The sequence below is a fragment of the Myotis lucifugus genome, unplaced genomic scaffold (genome assembly GCF_000147115.1).
Source record: "Myotis lucifugus unplaced genomic scaffold, Myoluc2.0 scaffold_1196, whole genome shotgun sequence".
Lineage (NCBI taxonomy): Eukaryota > Metazoa > Chordata > Mammalia > Chiroptera > Vespertilionidae > Myotis > Myotis lucifugus.
The window spans coordinates 20,554-36,152 of NW_005872244.1; the positions used below are offsets into that span (position 1 = coordinate 20,554).

General features: G+C 57.8%; 2 protein-coding genes across 2 annotated transcripts; one reads left to right on the forward strand and one right to left on the reverse strand.

The window, feature by feature from the left end:
• Window positions 1–254: 254 nt before the first annotated feature.
• FRS3 (fibroblast growth factor receptor substrate 3) lies at window positions 255–8,148 on the reverse strand. Its single transcript, XM_006107448.3, has 8 exons — window positions 7,811–8,148; window positions 6,930–7,073; window positions 5,875–5,963; window positions 4,744–4,930; window positions 2,712–2,869; window positions 2,534–2,549; window positions 1,790–1,947; window positions 255–1,473 (listed from the first exon to the last, which is right to left on the reverse strand). The coding sequence occupies exons 3-8, from the start codon at window positions 5,938–5,940 to the stop codon at window positions 562–564; spliced, it is 1,497 nt and encodes a 498-aa protein (XP_006107510.1). The 5' UTR covers window positions 5,941–5,963; window positions 6,930–7,073; window positions 7,811–8,148; the 3' UTR covers window positions 255–561.
• Window positions 8,149–8,506: 358 nt separating this feature from the next.
• On the forward strand, window positions 8,507–15,349 carry PRICKLE4 (prickle planar cell polarity protein 4). The gene is made up of 7 exons (XM_014449455.2): window positions 8,507–8,608; window positions 11,785–11,928; window positions 12,467–12,574; window positions 13,270–13,407; window positions 13,653–13,856; window positions 14,352–14,556; window positions 14,655–15,349. The coding sequence occupies exons 1-7, from the start codon at window positions 8,507–8,509 to the stop codon at window positions 15,347–15,349; spliced, it is 1,596 nt and encodes a 531-aa protein (XP_014304941.2).
• The last annotated feature ends 250 nt before the right edge of the window (window positions 15,350–15,599 follow it).

The window sequence follows — 15,599 nt, forward strand, 5'->3', positions numbered from 1 at the left end:
TCTTGGAAGAGAAAAGGAAATGGTCAAAGACTTATCACAGAAACCACCCCCCCTCCCCGCCCCAAACTGCCCAGCATGAAGCCCCTCAGGCCTCCTCTACCCGCCCCAGAACCATCCCAGAAAAGACTCCCTCAGCATCTGACACCGTTCACCAAGCCAGAATTTAAAAATAATTATATTAATAATAAATATGTTAAATTACATTTGAAACAATAAATAGAAAAATAAACTGATAAATAAAATCAACAGGTACAAAATGTTTCAAAATTTCAACCAAAAAAATACACAGATGACAGACAAGACAAATGGACGTGAGGGAGGGCGCTAAATGCAGTCACAGGGCCCTTCACAGTTTCCATCGTGGCTCCCTCCTCACCTGGTCACCTCCTCTCCCCGCTGGGAGACCAGGCCACTCAGTGGCTGGTGTCTTTGGGGACTCTGGCCAGCGCGGGGAGGCATCTGGCCCCACCTCAGTGCCTTCTGCAGAGCACCCCTGAACCCTGGTGTGTGGGTTCGGAGGACAGGCGTGGGCGGAGCTGGCCCGGGCGGCGGAGGAGGCCCCTACAGAGGCAGGTCAGTGCTGTTGTGCCGGGTTTTCCGGGCGGTGCCATCGTCCCAGGGCAGAGCCCTCTGCAGGTTGGACATGGCCACGGTCTTTTTGAGGTCAATCACGGCGTAGGAGTCTGAGCTGCGGGCAGGGTGGGTGGTGGGCAGGGGGGTTTGGGGGGTCGTGGGGTTCTGGGGCCCCTTGGGGTGGTCTCCACCCCAGCCCTTCAGCTCCACCTGGATGTAGTTGAGCTGCCTCGGCGGCTCGGGGCCCGGCCGGCGGAAATCAAAGTTGAAGACCCTTGGGGAGCCTCGGCAGCGCGTCAGTGGCACGGGGAAGCTGCTGTGGCTGCGGAGGGCAGCACGGGTGCTGGTGGGCTTCTGCAGGGGGGTCTCGTCCTCCTCGCCGTCAGGGAAGCCATTGGAGGAGGGTGTGAGCCCGTCCCTGGAGTCCCCGTCATCCCCGGCCTCCTCCCCCAGTTGCTGGGCATGGCTCTCCCACACGGGGGGCAGGGAGGGCAGGTTCTCATAGTGCAGCAGGGCAGCCCGGCGGTGGGCAAGGCCATTCCAGCCTGGCTCCTCGGGGCTCAGTCTCCAGCTGGCCCCCGGCCTCAGCCCCCCGCTGACATTCTCGTAGGTGCACTTGGGCTGGGCCGGGCACTCGGAAGGGCCCTCGTTGTTGTTGTGGTGAGCGGCGTCACGAAGGCTGGGGCAGACACCCTGGCACTTCATCATGTGCCGCCGCGCAGGCGTGGGACCCAACACGAACTTCACCTGGCCCGGCTGCCAGAACACCTGTGGGTCCCGCTGGTCAGGGCCCGGGGCCCGTGGGGGGAAGGGTGCCCGCCCCTCAGGCAGCGGCTGCAGGCAGTGCCGGCTCCGGCGGTGGTCATCCTCGCTGGCCGGCGTGTTGACGTAAGTGTGGGACTAGGGGGAAAGAGTCCAATTGAGGCAGGAAGGTCCAAGGGCAGGGAGGAAGGAGAGCAGAAGGGACAGCAGGTTGAGAGACAAGTTGCATGGGGGAAAGAGCTAGAGTTTTCTCCTCTTCCTTGTCCTCCAAACCTTCCAGGGCAGGTGCCTCCCTTTCTGGGAACCGGAAGGGACCCTATAGATTTTCTGGGAACCGGAAGGGACCCTATAGATTTTCTTCCCGCCATGATTCTTACTGGGAGAAGGTGCCATATTTCCTGACCTCCGTTCCCACCCAGACCAAGAGAGAGGGGTGGGTCAGTTGCTTGCTCACCTGCTCATCGGGGGCAATGAGGGCGTGGGTGGACTCCTCTCCCAGTGAGGGGTGTCGAAGGCTGCTTGTGGAGGGGCGCCGGGGTGCCGAGAATCTCGGGCCCTCTCCTGGGCATCCAGGGAAGCCGTTGGAGAAGCTGGAGACACTGTAGCCTAGAGCTGGGCACAGAGAAGACAAGCCCAGGTGAAGGGTCCCGCAACCACCTGCAACCGCGTGTGCAGCATCCTGGGACTCCTCCCCAGGCCTCCAAAGCAATCAGCCTCCTGCACCAGCAGTCCCCATCATCTCTCACCTCTCTGTTCTTCAGATCCTCTCCCTCAAAGAGCAGCTTGAACGCCGTAACTTCCCCGATCACATCCTTTCCTAAAACGCTTGTCATCACTGGCCTGTCCCTTTGCCTCGTTCTAGCTCTGCCGAAGAGCTCAAGGGAAGCTCCTTGAAAGCAGGACTGCTTCCATGTTCCTGCCCCCGCCCGCCAGCCATGAGTGCAGCACACAGAGCAGGTGCTCAGTGCGGACTCAGGGAATGAACCAGCAGCAGTTGTGAGAACCTCTCCAAACACTGGTCATGGGTAGACAAGGTATATGGGTGTGACCCAGTAGATGGAAGGAAGGAAGCAAAAAGGCTCCAGACTGCTGTTTCCATGGAAACCCAACATCTGCACCCTGACCATCAGTCGAGAAGAGTTCCAGGACTCCCCAGGCTCAGCTGGGAGTCACCTGACCAGCCCAGGCCAGGCCTCACCCATCCCCGAGTGGTTCTGATGGTGGTCGGTTGCCGGTCCTATAAGGCTGGCTCACCCAGGTCCCCCACACTGGTGCTTCCTGGGCCTGTGCTTCTGTGTGTACGTGTGTGTGCATGCATGTGTGTGTACAGGTGTGTGTGCGTGTGTGCTGGGGGGCCGAGGACGGGGTCTCCTCACCGTTGGGAGTGGGGCCCGCGGGAGGTCGAGCTCGGCCGGGTGGCTGTTGCGGGTGATGATGACTGGCTCTTCCATCACGTTGATGCTGTTGCACTGCATCAGATCCTGAAGGAGGTTGAAGATCTCCTCGGCCCGGGAGCACTTGAATGCAAATATCCCTGAAGCAGGAGAGGAAGACATGAGGCTCCTCTGACCACAGAGGCTAAACCAATGCACAAAGCTCAGGAAATGTCTCTAAATCCCACTCCCAGGCCTGCGGGGAGCGAAGAGCCCCGCATCAGGAGCACTCTCCCCGCACACTCTAAAATGGGTGGAGCTGGGCTCGGTGCCTTCCCTTGCCTCCCACTAGCTATTACCATCCTGAGATCTGATACTTCAGCTATATTCCTCTGAGGTGAAGTCATTTTCATAAGGATGTATGTGCACAGAGGTGAGGGGAAGGGAAGTAAAAATCAAACTGAAAAGGGTTGTATCAGATCAGTGACCACTCCTCACATGCTGCCCCATCTCCCTCTGCCTACTACCCTGGCTCCCCAGAAAATGAGCTCCACCCAGGGTACCAGCCCTCAGCTCTATGACCAACAGCCCAAAGCTCTTTGAGGGTAGAGAGTCTGTCCTGTCACTGCTTCTTCACTGGGTACGTAGCCCAGATCCTGGCCAGAGAGCAAACGTCTACTGTGTATAGGCCCCTGACCTCATGGAGCTTAAATTCTGGTGCAGAAAGGAAGGAAGGATGGCTGACTAGCTAAAGGACAAACACAGCACAGCGACCGTGTGGCTCCTCCGAGCAGCCGCCTCATAACCTCTCAGACTCGAATGCAGGAACTCAAAGTCCCGGGGTCGGCCGGAGGGGCTGAGCACCTGTGACTCAGGGGATCCGAAGTCGCCCTCGGGATGTTGTGCCAGTCTGGGATTCTGCACTCCCGTAACAGTGGGCCCAGGACTCAGGGGAGGCTACTTGGTGTGTGTGTGTGTGTGTGTGTGTGTGTGTGTGTGTGTGTACAACAAAGATAGATAAAGCTAAGCTGGGATATGGGACATCTGAGGTGTGCAGGAATGGGACAGGAAAGATGAAGAGAAAAAAGACTACACTGGCAAGCTATGTTGAAGGCTAAAAAAGGCTGGGAAAGCCTCAAGTTTTGGGAAAGCCCCGTGTTGGGGCCTAGGGCAGCCCCTCTAGGATCCCAAGTATGGACTAAACACCACCTTCCTCCCCGCTCTCTGCTCAGTCAGTGTTACTGCCTCTGCCTCATGAGCTCCAAGGTCAGATGCCGGAGGGACGGCGGCTCCCCCAGCCAATACAACCTCGGAGACTCACTGTCCGTTGGCAGCCTCAAAAGAGGAGCTCGATCGTTTCACCTCTGCATAGTCACAACCCAAACTGCATTTAACGCAGTCCCAGAGCTGATATCTGAACCCTAAAGAGAAGCCCCACCCACGCCACTGCTTCAAGAGCCATGGAGAGCTCTAGCCTTGACCTCATGGACAACCCACCACACCCTGACCTCTGGCTACAGGGAGGAAGGGGAAGGAGGAAGAATACATCTCACTCCATTGCTCACAGGTGACGACGGATAACCGCGTGAGGGCTGCTTTGCACACCGGGACCCAAGAGACCGACCTGCCCAAATCAACCATTACCAGCCACAGAGCCCTGAGGACGGCAGAGCTTCCTGCCTGGCTTTTCATTATTCACGGGCCCTAGGGTACATGACCTGGGCTCAGAAGGAAGTTTCTTCCTACGTAGGGACCCTGAAACTGGAGTCACAGAGGGAGGAGCCATCAGCTGCTTCCCCAGCAGGCTCTGGTCTCGGAGCACCAGCTCCTCCCCACAAAGGGGTCCCCGCCAGAGCTAAGTGAAGGAGCACTGGCCTGGGAGTCCACTTAGTTCTGTATTAACATGCCGGTGCTCCCGGCCATGAGCCTTCCCCTCGCTGGGCAACACCTGCCAAGTCTGAGCTGTGACTTCCAGCCCAGCACCTGGCCCAGGCACACAAGCCCTAGGTAGCATGGGGCAGGGGTGGGTACTCACCCTGGCCCGTCTGGCACCGACGGCCACTCTCAAAGGAGAAGAGGTTGGAATCATAGCCATAGCGCCGCAGGCAGAGGTACGGCCAGCGGACAGCCTCCCGCCGATGCAGGTGCAGCACCAGCTCGCTCTGTGTCAGCTCCATCACCCCAGAGCCCAGCTCCACCCCCTCATCATCCACATTCGTCACCTGGGGAGCAGGAGACAGAGGGTCAATGAGTGAGTCCAACAAGGGTGGGTATGGGTCCCTGAGCCATTGGGAGATGGGCAGGCTGAGGATGCAGGGCCACAGCTGGGGACCGAGGGGCTCACCTGACTCACCACAGCCTCTCCGGAACGCCAGCCACATGATTACTCAGGGCCACTGACCCACAACAGTTCTCTAGGCCTCGGTTTGCCATTTGCACAGTAAGTGGAGGGGTGGTTCGTTACCTCCATAGTCAGACGGTTGGACGACCAAGGTTAGATGACCTCAGATGGTCCATGGCTTAGTATCCAAGGACCAGATGTTAATGGAAGAAGGTGTTCGATTGTAAGTTCAAAATCTCAAGACCCTGGGAGAGTCAAGCCCAAGGCAGAACAAATACAGACTGCCTCCACCACCTCCCAACGCTAGGACCTTGCTGAGGGCGCCCTCTTGTGGTGAGCAGGAGAAACCACGCCTCAACAGGAGGGGCTCCACCACCTGAAAGGTGGGGGGGACCAGGGGTGCGCAGGTCCATTGGGCCTGGCCTTCTCAGCAACACTAACGTAGCGATTACCATGTGCCAAGCACTGTCTTAATACTTTATACATATTAACTCACCAGTGCAGACTTTTGTTGTTTTGTCCAAAAGAGTTACGTGTAACGTTACGAAGACATACTGACAGGACCCAATGATCTAAAAGCACCACCTTTGCTACTGTTTATGACATTCCTTCATTCTTGGTGGCACCAAGAGCCAAACACACCACAGTAGCCTGGGCTCCTTTTCCGCAGGCCACCTCAGAGGCCTGATCTCAGGAAGTGTGAACGAGCCCACGGCCTCAGCCTGTCTTTCCCCCTTCTCGAGGGAGGCCGAGACAACGCCACCGCTGGGGGCTGGAGACCAGTAGGCCCTGCTGGGCACTCAGGAGAGGAGGGGCTGTTGGTACCTTGAACTTGGTGGGGTGGTTGTCTGGGATGCCGTCTCTATTCAGGCAGCTGCAGCAGCTCCCCATGGTGTCAGAGCAGCCGGCCCACCCTAAGGGAAGCATAAGGGATAAGAAAGTCAAGGTCAGCTCCCCCAAGCCCTGCGCTCGGGAACTCGGCAGAGCCATCTCACTGTGACCACTTACGCTGCCCAAGGGGCTGCATGACACAGTCCCTCCCTCAAGAAAGTCCCACTCTCCACCCAGGACCAGACACACACTGGTTAGGTGTGTTAAAGTTAGGGTGTGTTAAAGATTAATGCTAATGGGGGATGGAAAGTGCTTCTCAGACATAGCATTTGATCTAGACCTTGAGAAGTATATAGGATTTGGGCCGATGCAGTGACAGTGAAGGGAGGCCTGGGCAGCAAGAAAAACATGAAACAAGTAGAAACCCAGAAGTGATTTGCATCAGGAGTTGGGTTCTGGACTTGAGCCTCATCCAAATTCAGCAAAGAAATTAATTGGGGAGTCCCAGACACTTTGGCCTATACTTTTCTCCTTTTCCACCTCATTCTTCCCACATCATCCCAATTCTCCTTTCCTCCCTTACCACCATCCCAACATCCACCTCAACTTTATCTTCTTGATGTTCTTTTCATTTGAGGTGCTACATTACGGTCAAAAGATACACTCAGAGGATTGAACATTTAAAACAGCACACTTTTCATAAACTTGACTTAAAAAACACATGCTGGATTTGCTTTTGGTCAAAGGGGAAACATAATCTTGGCTTTTCCCTCCAAGATAAGGCACTGGGATTGTATGTCACAATAGTAGGACTGTGCCTAAGATGGAGGGGATACTGACCACCAGGTTTGAGTGACCTAAGGGAGCAAGCAAACACAGGGACTGATTCCAACCGGAATTAAGGGGTTGCAACTTGATACAAGAAGTGAATCTGTAAGATCTGATATCCCACTGAATGTATAAAGCTTTGAACAAGCCTGACCTGCACCCTCCATCCCTCTCAATTTGGGAAACTCTAGGATAAACTGGCTCCCATATATAGCTCTCACCTCACCTAGGCCATCGGGAAACTGACTCTGGGAGGGGCATGGGGAAGGACCCCCACTTTAGTCCCCCTGTTCTTGGTGGGGCGTCATGGCAAGCAGTCTGCAGAGAAGTCACCTGGATCCCTCTGGGACACACCCGGGGCTCACCTAGCATAAGAGACAGAGACCACAGGTTAGTGGAAACATTCATCCTCACCAACCGTTAAAGAGATTGACTTGCTGTTGGTCCATCCCACCTGCGTATCTGTTCCAGGTCCTAATGGGACCAAAACACCAATGGATAAAGCAAGATCAAGGGCAAAGGGACCACAAGTTCTGAGCACCATAAGCTCTGGGAAGGGTGCTCTCCTAGTATCAATGGGTTTGAAGTCTGAGGCAGCCCGCGACCTTTTCAGTGGCCGCCAGACTCCGGCTGAATGCTGTTACGACCAACACCAAAACCACCACCTTACCTTTGCAGAGAACTTTACAAAGAGCTTTCTCAAAAAGACACGATGACGTACTGGAAAGAGCACTGGCTTAAGATTCAGGAAACAAATATTCTAGACTGTTTTGCTGCTACTAGGAGACGGCCAAGTCAGTCCCACCACCTCCACCCCCAAGTCCCACCCCGAGGCGTTAGTTTTAAAGGGAAATATTTGTAAACTGTGGCGCTTCCAGCGTAAATTACCTCTAGAGAAGTATGTAGGACAAATATCACTACAATTTTCCTCTTTCACAACAATCTCACATTTGAAAGCTTGATAGATTTTTTTTCTGTTCTCCAAGCTCTGAAAGGCCTAGAATGTTAATACACATGCTAACAAAAACCCAGAATTTCAGGGATCTGAGCCCCAAGTAGACAAGCTGACAGGGCAGGACCCCGGAGATTCGTGAAATCCCACCTTCCTTTCTGGAAAAACACGATCATTTCCCAGGGCCTCTTGTACTCGTATGCTTGGAAAACTTCCCAGGTGGAAAGACCCCCACCCTCTTGGTCTGGCTTTTTTCTTTGGAAGGTGGTAGCAGGCTGAGGGCGGTGTGCACAGCCTAGAGACAGGCGGCGGCTGGGGAAAATACTGGGGCCTGAGCCATCCCAAGGAGTCTGGGGGTGAAACCAAGAACTAAGTATAGGGTGCAAGATGGGGGCGGCTGCTGCACCTCTTCTGTCCCCTTCTCTGTAAATACATCTGATGACAGCCCGATGAGGGGCATTACAGTGGATGGGACGGGAGAAGGGAGCTCTGGTGCTGGGATAGGGTTGCACGGGGCACGGAGTTAAGAGGGGGTTCCCGACGTCTCAGAAATATTACTGTGTGTGGCGGGCACCCTGGACAGTTTTATGGCCGGCAACTCGTGCAAGGATAACGGGGTAGGGGTAACATGGGTCAGAGGAATGTCAGGGCGTCGGAAGCCTTGGGGGCATCCCGGGGAGAAGGTGGGAGTGAAGGAAACCCGCAGGACGAGGGGTTCCGACGGCACCAGGACGGGCGAAGGTGTGTCGGGTGGGGGTGGGGTGGTTCTGTGGCGTGAGAAGCATTTAGGCTGCGGGGCTGTCAGGGGATTTCTAGACTGGGATCCCCAGCTGATTTCAGGAAGGAATGGGGGCGGTCGGGCCGCGCGCCGTCCCTGCACCCCCGCCCCCAGCCCTGGGCTCCGCCATTCGCCGGTCCGCCGCGGACGGGAGCGGAGACTGCAGCGCGGTGCGGCCTCGCAGGAGCCGCCACGTCCCCGCCCCGCCCGCCCCGACTCACATCGCCCCGCGGCCCGGGCGGCGCCGGGCCCCGCTCCCGGGTGCCGCTGCAGCAGCCGCCGCCCGCCCGGAGCTAAGGTCTCCCTGCACTCAGCCCCACCCCGCGGTCATGGGGTCGGAGTCACCGGCGCTACCAACGAGACGCTGCGGGCGGGCGGACCCGCTCGGGGCGACCGGCGGGCAGCCTAGAAGGTCCCTTTGGAGGACTTTGCAGTCGGGAGCAGGGAGCATGCGCCCCGCCAGAGGGCGCTCCTGGCCAGCAGCTGAGCGCTCCTGGGGGCGGGGCCCGGGGTGGGATGGGGCGGGCCTGGCGCGGGGGCGGGGCTGAAGGGACGGAGGTGAGACCAGAGGTTCCACTACACGAGCAGAAAGGGACACGGGGTGGAGGGAGAAACAGGAAAGATCGGGGAGGGGTCTGAAGGGATGGAAAAGAGACGGGCAGTACCAGAGACTCTGGCAAGAGACTGAGAAAGGGGAAGGGGCGGAGGGACCACTGGGGAGAAGGGGGAGGACACAGAGATGGATGGGCGGGGCTAGAAAACCAGAGGGAGGTTTGCGGGGACCTGTGTGCTTGATCAGGCGTTCTGTTCCGCGAGTGGCCGAGGACCCGCATAAACGAGGTTCCCCGATGTCTGCTCGGCGCCCGCAGGAGCACGATACCGGCACTGAGCCCAGAGTAATGGGGGCGGGGGGAATGGAGCCTGCACACTTTCCACCCCGGATCTCACAAAGGCTTTCTGAGCCCCGACCCCTCCCCGAGCCGTCCAGCTCTACCAGCCTGGGAGGACGTGGGGGAGCGAGGGCTGAGCTCCCGGGGGGTGGGGGCGGGCGCTGCGCCTTGGGGTGGGGACTCAGTGAGGGGAACCCGACGGCGGGGTACGACCAGAACGGCCCAGAAGCCGGCGCACCGCGAGGGTGAGTCCCCAGCAGAGTCCCGCCTCTTCTCTAAGCTCCCAGCAGCCAGACTGGGAACCCCAGCTGACTGGGCACCACACCACGCTGCCTGCCTCCAAGGGGGCCCCGCGAAGACCGAGAAAACACTTTGGGGATCTATCCAGAGGGTATTTGGCGGGACTGGACACTTCTCTTCTCCCTCTCACTGTCCGGGAAACCAACCCATCCCTTTACCTCCCCAGACTATATAGGGCGGTTCAGGCTTTGCCCTTTAGGGCAGGGGTGGGTTGGGAAGGTGGAACTCCATGAGCCTGGTTACACCTGCGCGCAGGTGAGAGGGGGGGTTCAGCCTTGTCCCTTGTCTAGGGGAGCAGGGGGGGGCAGATTTTGCAAGGAATCAGCATTTTTAAAAAGTGGGGTCCAGTGCTAAGCGGAGGTGGAGTTAGGCTGCCCTTGAAGGGGAATGAAGGGTGAGGGGCGAGGGCTGACTTCTGAGCATTGTCTGTGTGGGACAATTCATGCAAACTAGAACTAACCTGGAAGAGAGTCCCCCTGGGGCCCCAGATGTACCCCCTTTTCCTGTGGGCCCCTCCCCCAAGCACCTCTTGCTGCCTGGAGCAGGGGCACGGCTGTTAGGGAAAGTGGCTGCTGCTGGCCCTCAGTGTGAATGGCCCACCCTGCTGCCTTCCACAGGAAGCCGGACCTGAGGGACAGACCGGGAAGGAAGCAGGTGGGTGTGGAGCCAGGAAGCTGGGAAGGGTGGCACGGGACATCCGAAAGGGGGTGCAGAGGGGGCTGTGGGCTGGGAAGCAGTCTAACTGTTAGAGTCCAAACCCTGTTCCCACCTCCTCTTCTACAGGCCAGGGATTTGCTGCCGGCCCTCCTGTGCCCGCTGCCCGTCAGAATCCATCTCAGCTCTCAAAGGCAACCTCCTCCTAAAGCTCCCCTTCGTCTTCTGATGTGGGCAAGGTAATGAACCTCAGTTTGTTTCAGCCTTAAAATGGGATAATAGAAACCACTTCAGGCAATTGTTGTGAGGATGGAGTAAAGGATGTAAAATGCTGACTAGCCCCTGGCACGGAGTAAACAGAAAAGTTTGCTCCGGTTATTCTTTCCCCTGTGGCGTTGTGTGTACCTGCCGGGAGCTCTAGCCCCATTCTGCCCGGCTTCATCTCTGTCTTACCCACTAGACTTTGAGCTCCTTGTGGGCAGGGCCCATCCCTGTTCTACTTCAGTCGTCTCCTCCCGCCCCCAAGATCCTGTGGTCTTTCCAGGGCTTGCCCGGAGGAGGGCTGAAGAGAGGCACTTAGAATGGTCCAATGAAATTGCTGCTCTAGATGGGAGATAGAAACACAAGATTTGCCTGTGTCCTGGAGGAGCTCAGAGACTAGATGAGGAGCTGAGAGAGACACAGGGGCAAAGAGAAACATGTGCTCCATCTTGAGACACTGGCTGTACTTCTGGAGCTCAGGGAAAGGGAATAGCGATGGGCTGGAGAGACGGAGAAGGGCTTCCTGGCGCAGTGGTCCTTGCGCCTGGCTCACGCCCACAGCTGGAGCAGGTAGGGCCTGTGCAGGGAGTGGGGAGGAAGCCAGACACTGGCCTGATAAGTACACAATGAGGAATGGTGAGAGTTAAGGCCATGAAGGTGGGGAAGCAGGGACCAGTCTGCCCAAGGCTCACCAGAAAGGCGCAATGCCCTCTCCTCCCACTGTGGGCCTCCTCTTTCCTCCATCCCAATCTTTTTATTTTTTTATTGCTTTCAGAGAGGAAGGAAGGAAGAGGGAAAGATCCATGATAAGAGAGAATCATGGATTGGCTGCCTCCTGCAAGCTCCCCACTGGGGATCGAGCCCACAACCCGGGCATGTGCCCTTGACTGGAATTGAACCTGGGACCCTTCAGTTTGCAGGCCAACGCTCTATCCACTGAGCCAAACCGGCTAGGGCACCATCCCAATCTTAAGAGACCCCAGAGTTTGAGCTTCAGAAACTCTGGAGCCGAAAGGCCTGGCCTCAAGATCTGGCTCTGCCACTTACTAGCCGTGTGACCTTGGGCATACCATGTATGCTCACCCGGCCTCAGTTTGGACATCTGTAAAAATGGAGAAGAAAATGCCACCTGACTCACATGGTTGTTGGATGAGATCATGTCTGTAGAGCACTTAGCGCTGCCTAGTAGCACATTCTAAGAACTGAATAAATGGGAGGTGTTCTTGTTATTTTCGGGGTAGACTTTGCCATCAGTGTTGGTGCTGAACCCTGGCTGGCCCCACCAAGGGGAGGGCCTCACCGCTGGGGATGCAGACGCACCAGCGAACTTCGACAGTGGCCCAGGCCACCTGCCGGAGGAGGACCTTGAGGAGACCTCTGCTCAGGTAGTGGGAGTCCTGCCCTTCCTTCTGAGACCAATAAGCCTCCACCCTTTGGATCTCCTCCCATTTCCACCAGCTGGGAGGAGGTGGAGCTCAGGGAAAGGAGAACAGGATTCCTCTTTGCAGGAATCTGTTTCTACAGCCACCACCACCCCCATCCCCCCCCACCCCCCCAGGACATGAGGGTTTGACTTTAAATGTATTCACATGAATACACATTACCTCTCCAAGGGGGTCTGTGTTGTTAAAGCAGACCTGAGGGGTTTGGGCCCTGAGTGAAGAGGGTGATTTTAAGCATATGAAGGGAAGCTGTTTTGGGCTGTGAGGCCTCCCCAACCTCCATCAATCAGACCACAAATGCAGGAGTGGGTCAGCTGTCCCGGTGATCTTAAAGTTGATTGTCCAAAAGGGGTGTGTGTGTGTGTGTGTGTGTGTGTGTGTGCTTGGCTGTGGTCCCAGATTGGAGAAGAGGTGGCAATGAGAAGGGGAGGGAAGAGGGAAAACCTAGCTCCACTCCTCATCTGCTGCTGTGTCTCCTCAGGATCCTGAAGTTCTGAGCCTGGGGCTCCTTGGCCTGGACACCAACCGAGCCCCCAACTGGCCTGGGCTCCGGACGCTCCTGCAGCAGCTCCCTCCTCAGGACGGCGATGTGGGTCTCCCTCTCCCCAGCGCCCCCCTTTGTACCTTCTGTGGAAGAACCCTGGTCCAGAAGTCAGGGAACATGCATTTAAGGCCTAGCTCTGCCACTAATTGGGGGAAGTCATTCCCCCAACCTCAGCCCGAGTTTTCACATCTACATAATGGGTACAGTTACCTACACGATGGCCGTTCTGCCTGCCACAATGCTTAGTTGAAGAGCAAATGAGAAAATGGACATGAGCAACTTTTGAAACGAATAATGGAATGTACAAATGTAGGGAGTATGGTTAAGTATTTATTGAGGCTCTCTGTGTGCCCAGTCTAAAGGCTTATAATCAGTTGGGTAGGCAAGACAGGAGAATATGGACTAAATAGGGCAAACACCATGGGAAGTGATATTGAGCTATATATATGGTTCACTGGGAGCAAGGACCTAAATGTGTGGTGACAGGGCTAAGTGCTTAGTGTCAGACCTGAGTGATGACCGTTCCTGGGGGAGGGGGGGAGTAAGACTGAGGTGGGTTTACTGGCACTCTTGTCCCTGTCCCTTTCCCTTTCCATCTCAATGCCCTTCTATGCTGTTACCACCTGCACCTCCCGGAGGTTCTACAACCTTCCTTTGACCCAGCAGCTAAGCCTTCTCCACTCAAACTTCAATCTTGCCTGCTGGGGCTCTCCTGGTCACAGTGGAACCTGTTTCTGCAGGAGCGATACCGCCTGGCCCTTGGGGAGGAGGAGCTGGCTGAGCTCCGGCTCTTCTGTGCCCAGCGGAGGCGTGAGGCCCTGGGACAGGGGGTGGCGTGCCTGATACCTCCCAAGCTCCAAGAATGCACCTGTGAAAAGGTATGTAGTATCTCCCCCCACCCCCCCAAATATTCCCCTTCCGACACACTTTGCCCTCTCAATTCTGCAGAAGGAGCTAGCTTCTGAGACTCTGGGGAGAAAAGGGTTTGGGGATTGACAGTATGGTAAACTTCAAGAGAAACCAAGTTTGGGGGCTCTTGGTGAGCGTGCAGTGGAGGTGGGGCTGGGATGGAAGAGCCAGGAGGGTGGTGCTGCCTCTGACCAGCCAGCACCCTGCCTGGCAGTGCAGGGAGCGCCTGAGGCCAGGGGAATACGGAGTGTTTGCAGCCAGGGCAGGAGAGCGGCCCTGCTGGCACCAGGCTTGCTTTGCTTGCCAGGCTGGTGGCCAGGCCCTGATGAACCGCATCTACTTCGACCACGATGGGCATCTCTCCTGCGGCCATCATCATGCTGAGCTGTTGAGGCCACGCTGCCCTGCTTGTGACCAGGTACAGCTCTGAGGGGAGGGCTGTTCAGGGTCCAACTTGGCAGGATGTAAGGGAGTGGAGTAGGGAGAAGGGGCACAGCCTAGGACCTTTGTGTCTCCCTTGCTCCACTTGAGCTCTGGGCACGTGGGACCCTTTGCCTCCTCCCTCACTGCAGTGTCCCCCATAAGTTCTGGGGTTGACAATTTCTCTGGAGCAGGGACTCTTGGACAGACGTTCCCATCAGTATGCCGGTGCCCAGTGCTGTGCCTTGTCATGCGAGAAACTCCCCTGAGTTAGCACAATGTTAGCGGAACCCTGGGTCGCACTCCGGGCTGTGCCACCTGCTAGCTGGGGATCCTGGCTAAGCCAATCAGCCCTCCCTGCGTCGGAGAGTGGTGGAGTAGATCAAATGAGTGTCCGTCGACGTGCTTTCGCGTTAACTGGCTATAAGGCGTGGTTACTGGATGAATGAATGAGTGAATGAATGAATGAGCCGGTCCCCTCTCCCTCTCCCAGCTGATCTTCTCCCCACGCTGCACCGAGGCGGAGGGATGGCGCTGGCACGAGAACCACTTCTGCTGCCAGGACTGCGCCGGGCCCTTGGGGGGTGGACGCTATGCTTGGCCGGGGGGCGGCCCCTGCTGCCCCACTTGCTTTGAGAGTCGCTACTCGGATGCCGGCTGGAGCCTGGCCGCGACCCTGGAAGGAAGGCCGCCCCTTGGTAAGGGAGGAAAGGTGCAGATCCAAGGGGAAGTGGGCAGAGGGAGTTCCCCCGGGCTGGGGCCCTCGCCCCGGTCCCACGCCGTCCCGTCCCTCCAGCAGCGCCCCCGTCCTCCAACCGCACCCCCAAACCCGAGCTTCGGGGCCCGCAGCTCTCACCACGCATCCCTGGCCGGAGCGCTCCGAGGGCCTCCCGAGCCCATCCCGCGCCGCGGGTGAGGTTGCGGCGCGGGACTGGCTCCCGGACTGGGGATGCTGCCGCCCTCTGGTGGGCGGAGGCGGGGAGAGGGCGAGGAGCCCGAGGGGACCAGCGCGGCGGCCTGCGCACCCTCGGGGCGTGGCCGGTGGGGGGAAGGGGGGCCCTAGCCGGGAGAGGGAGGCGCCCTTCCCGGATTTGCGGGTGTGAGACGCAGGCCTCGGAGAAAGGCCTGTCTGACCCGGAGGAGCAGGGGAGGCGGGGCTCTCGCAGAGCTGAAGGAGGGGACCGCGCTCCGCTACCCTCCGCGGCCGTCAGCTCCAGTCCAGAAACCCAGAGGCGGCTGCTGGGGTCCTGCCGGGAGCAGGACAGCCCAGCTGGGGACAAGGCGGAGGCGCCCAGAGGACGCGGGCAGGGCCCCCTGGAAACGTCCATTGGTCCCAAGGAGGACGTCCCCTGCCCCACCTGCTCCTCTTCCTCCGACTCAGAACCCGAAGGCTTTTTCTTAGGTCAGCGCCTTCCCCGGCCCTGCGCGACCCTGAGACGCCTCCAGGCTGATGACAGTGGCACCTCCAGGAAGCGTTGCACCGTTTGCTAGGGGCGCGGCCCGGAGCAGGGGGAGTCGAGGGGAGGGGCGATCTGTGAGGCGGGGGCCGAGACTCCTCTCCCCGTAAAAATCCTAGACTGAACGCAGCCAGGGACGCGCTGGGAGAGGCGGCGGGGTGGCCAGCTTGAGTACTTCCTCCTCAGCCCGCGCATTCTGTGACTCTTGATGGAGACTTTCTTGGGGAGCCCCATTCCCCAAAGCTACGCAGCCCCTGCTGAGCTGGCCCCTCCCCGACCCCACA

Excerpts from the sequence above, each read along its gene's own strand:
- FRS3 (XM_006107448.3), bottom strand. The coding sequence starts at position 5,940 with ATGGGGAGCTGCTGCAGCTGCCTGAATAGAGACGGCATCCCAGACAAC. Across the intron at positions 4,931-5,874 it reads ACCACCCCACCAAGTTCAAG|GTGACGAATGTGGATGATGA; the intron begins GTACCAACAGCC and ends CCTGCTCCCCAG. Across the intron at positions 1,474-1,789 it reads TCATTGCCCCCGATGAGCAG|TCCCACACTTACGTCAACAC; the intron begins GTGAGCAAGCAA and ends CTTTCCCCCTAG.
- PRICKLE4 (XM_014449455.2), top strand. The coding sequence starts at position 8,507 with ATGGGGGCGGTCGGGCCGCGCGCCGTCCCTGCACCCCCGCCCCCAGCC. Across the intron at positions 8,609-11,784 it reads GGAGCGGAGACTGCAGCGCG|ACTTTGCCATCAGTGTTGGT; the intron begins GTGCGGCCTCGC and ends TTTTCGGGGTAG. Across the intron at positions 13,408-13,652 it reads AAGAATGCACCTGTGAAAAG|TGCAGGGAGCGCCTGAGGCC; the intron begins GTATGTAGTATC and ends CCTGCCTGGCAG.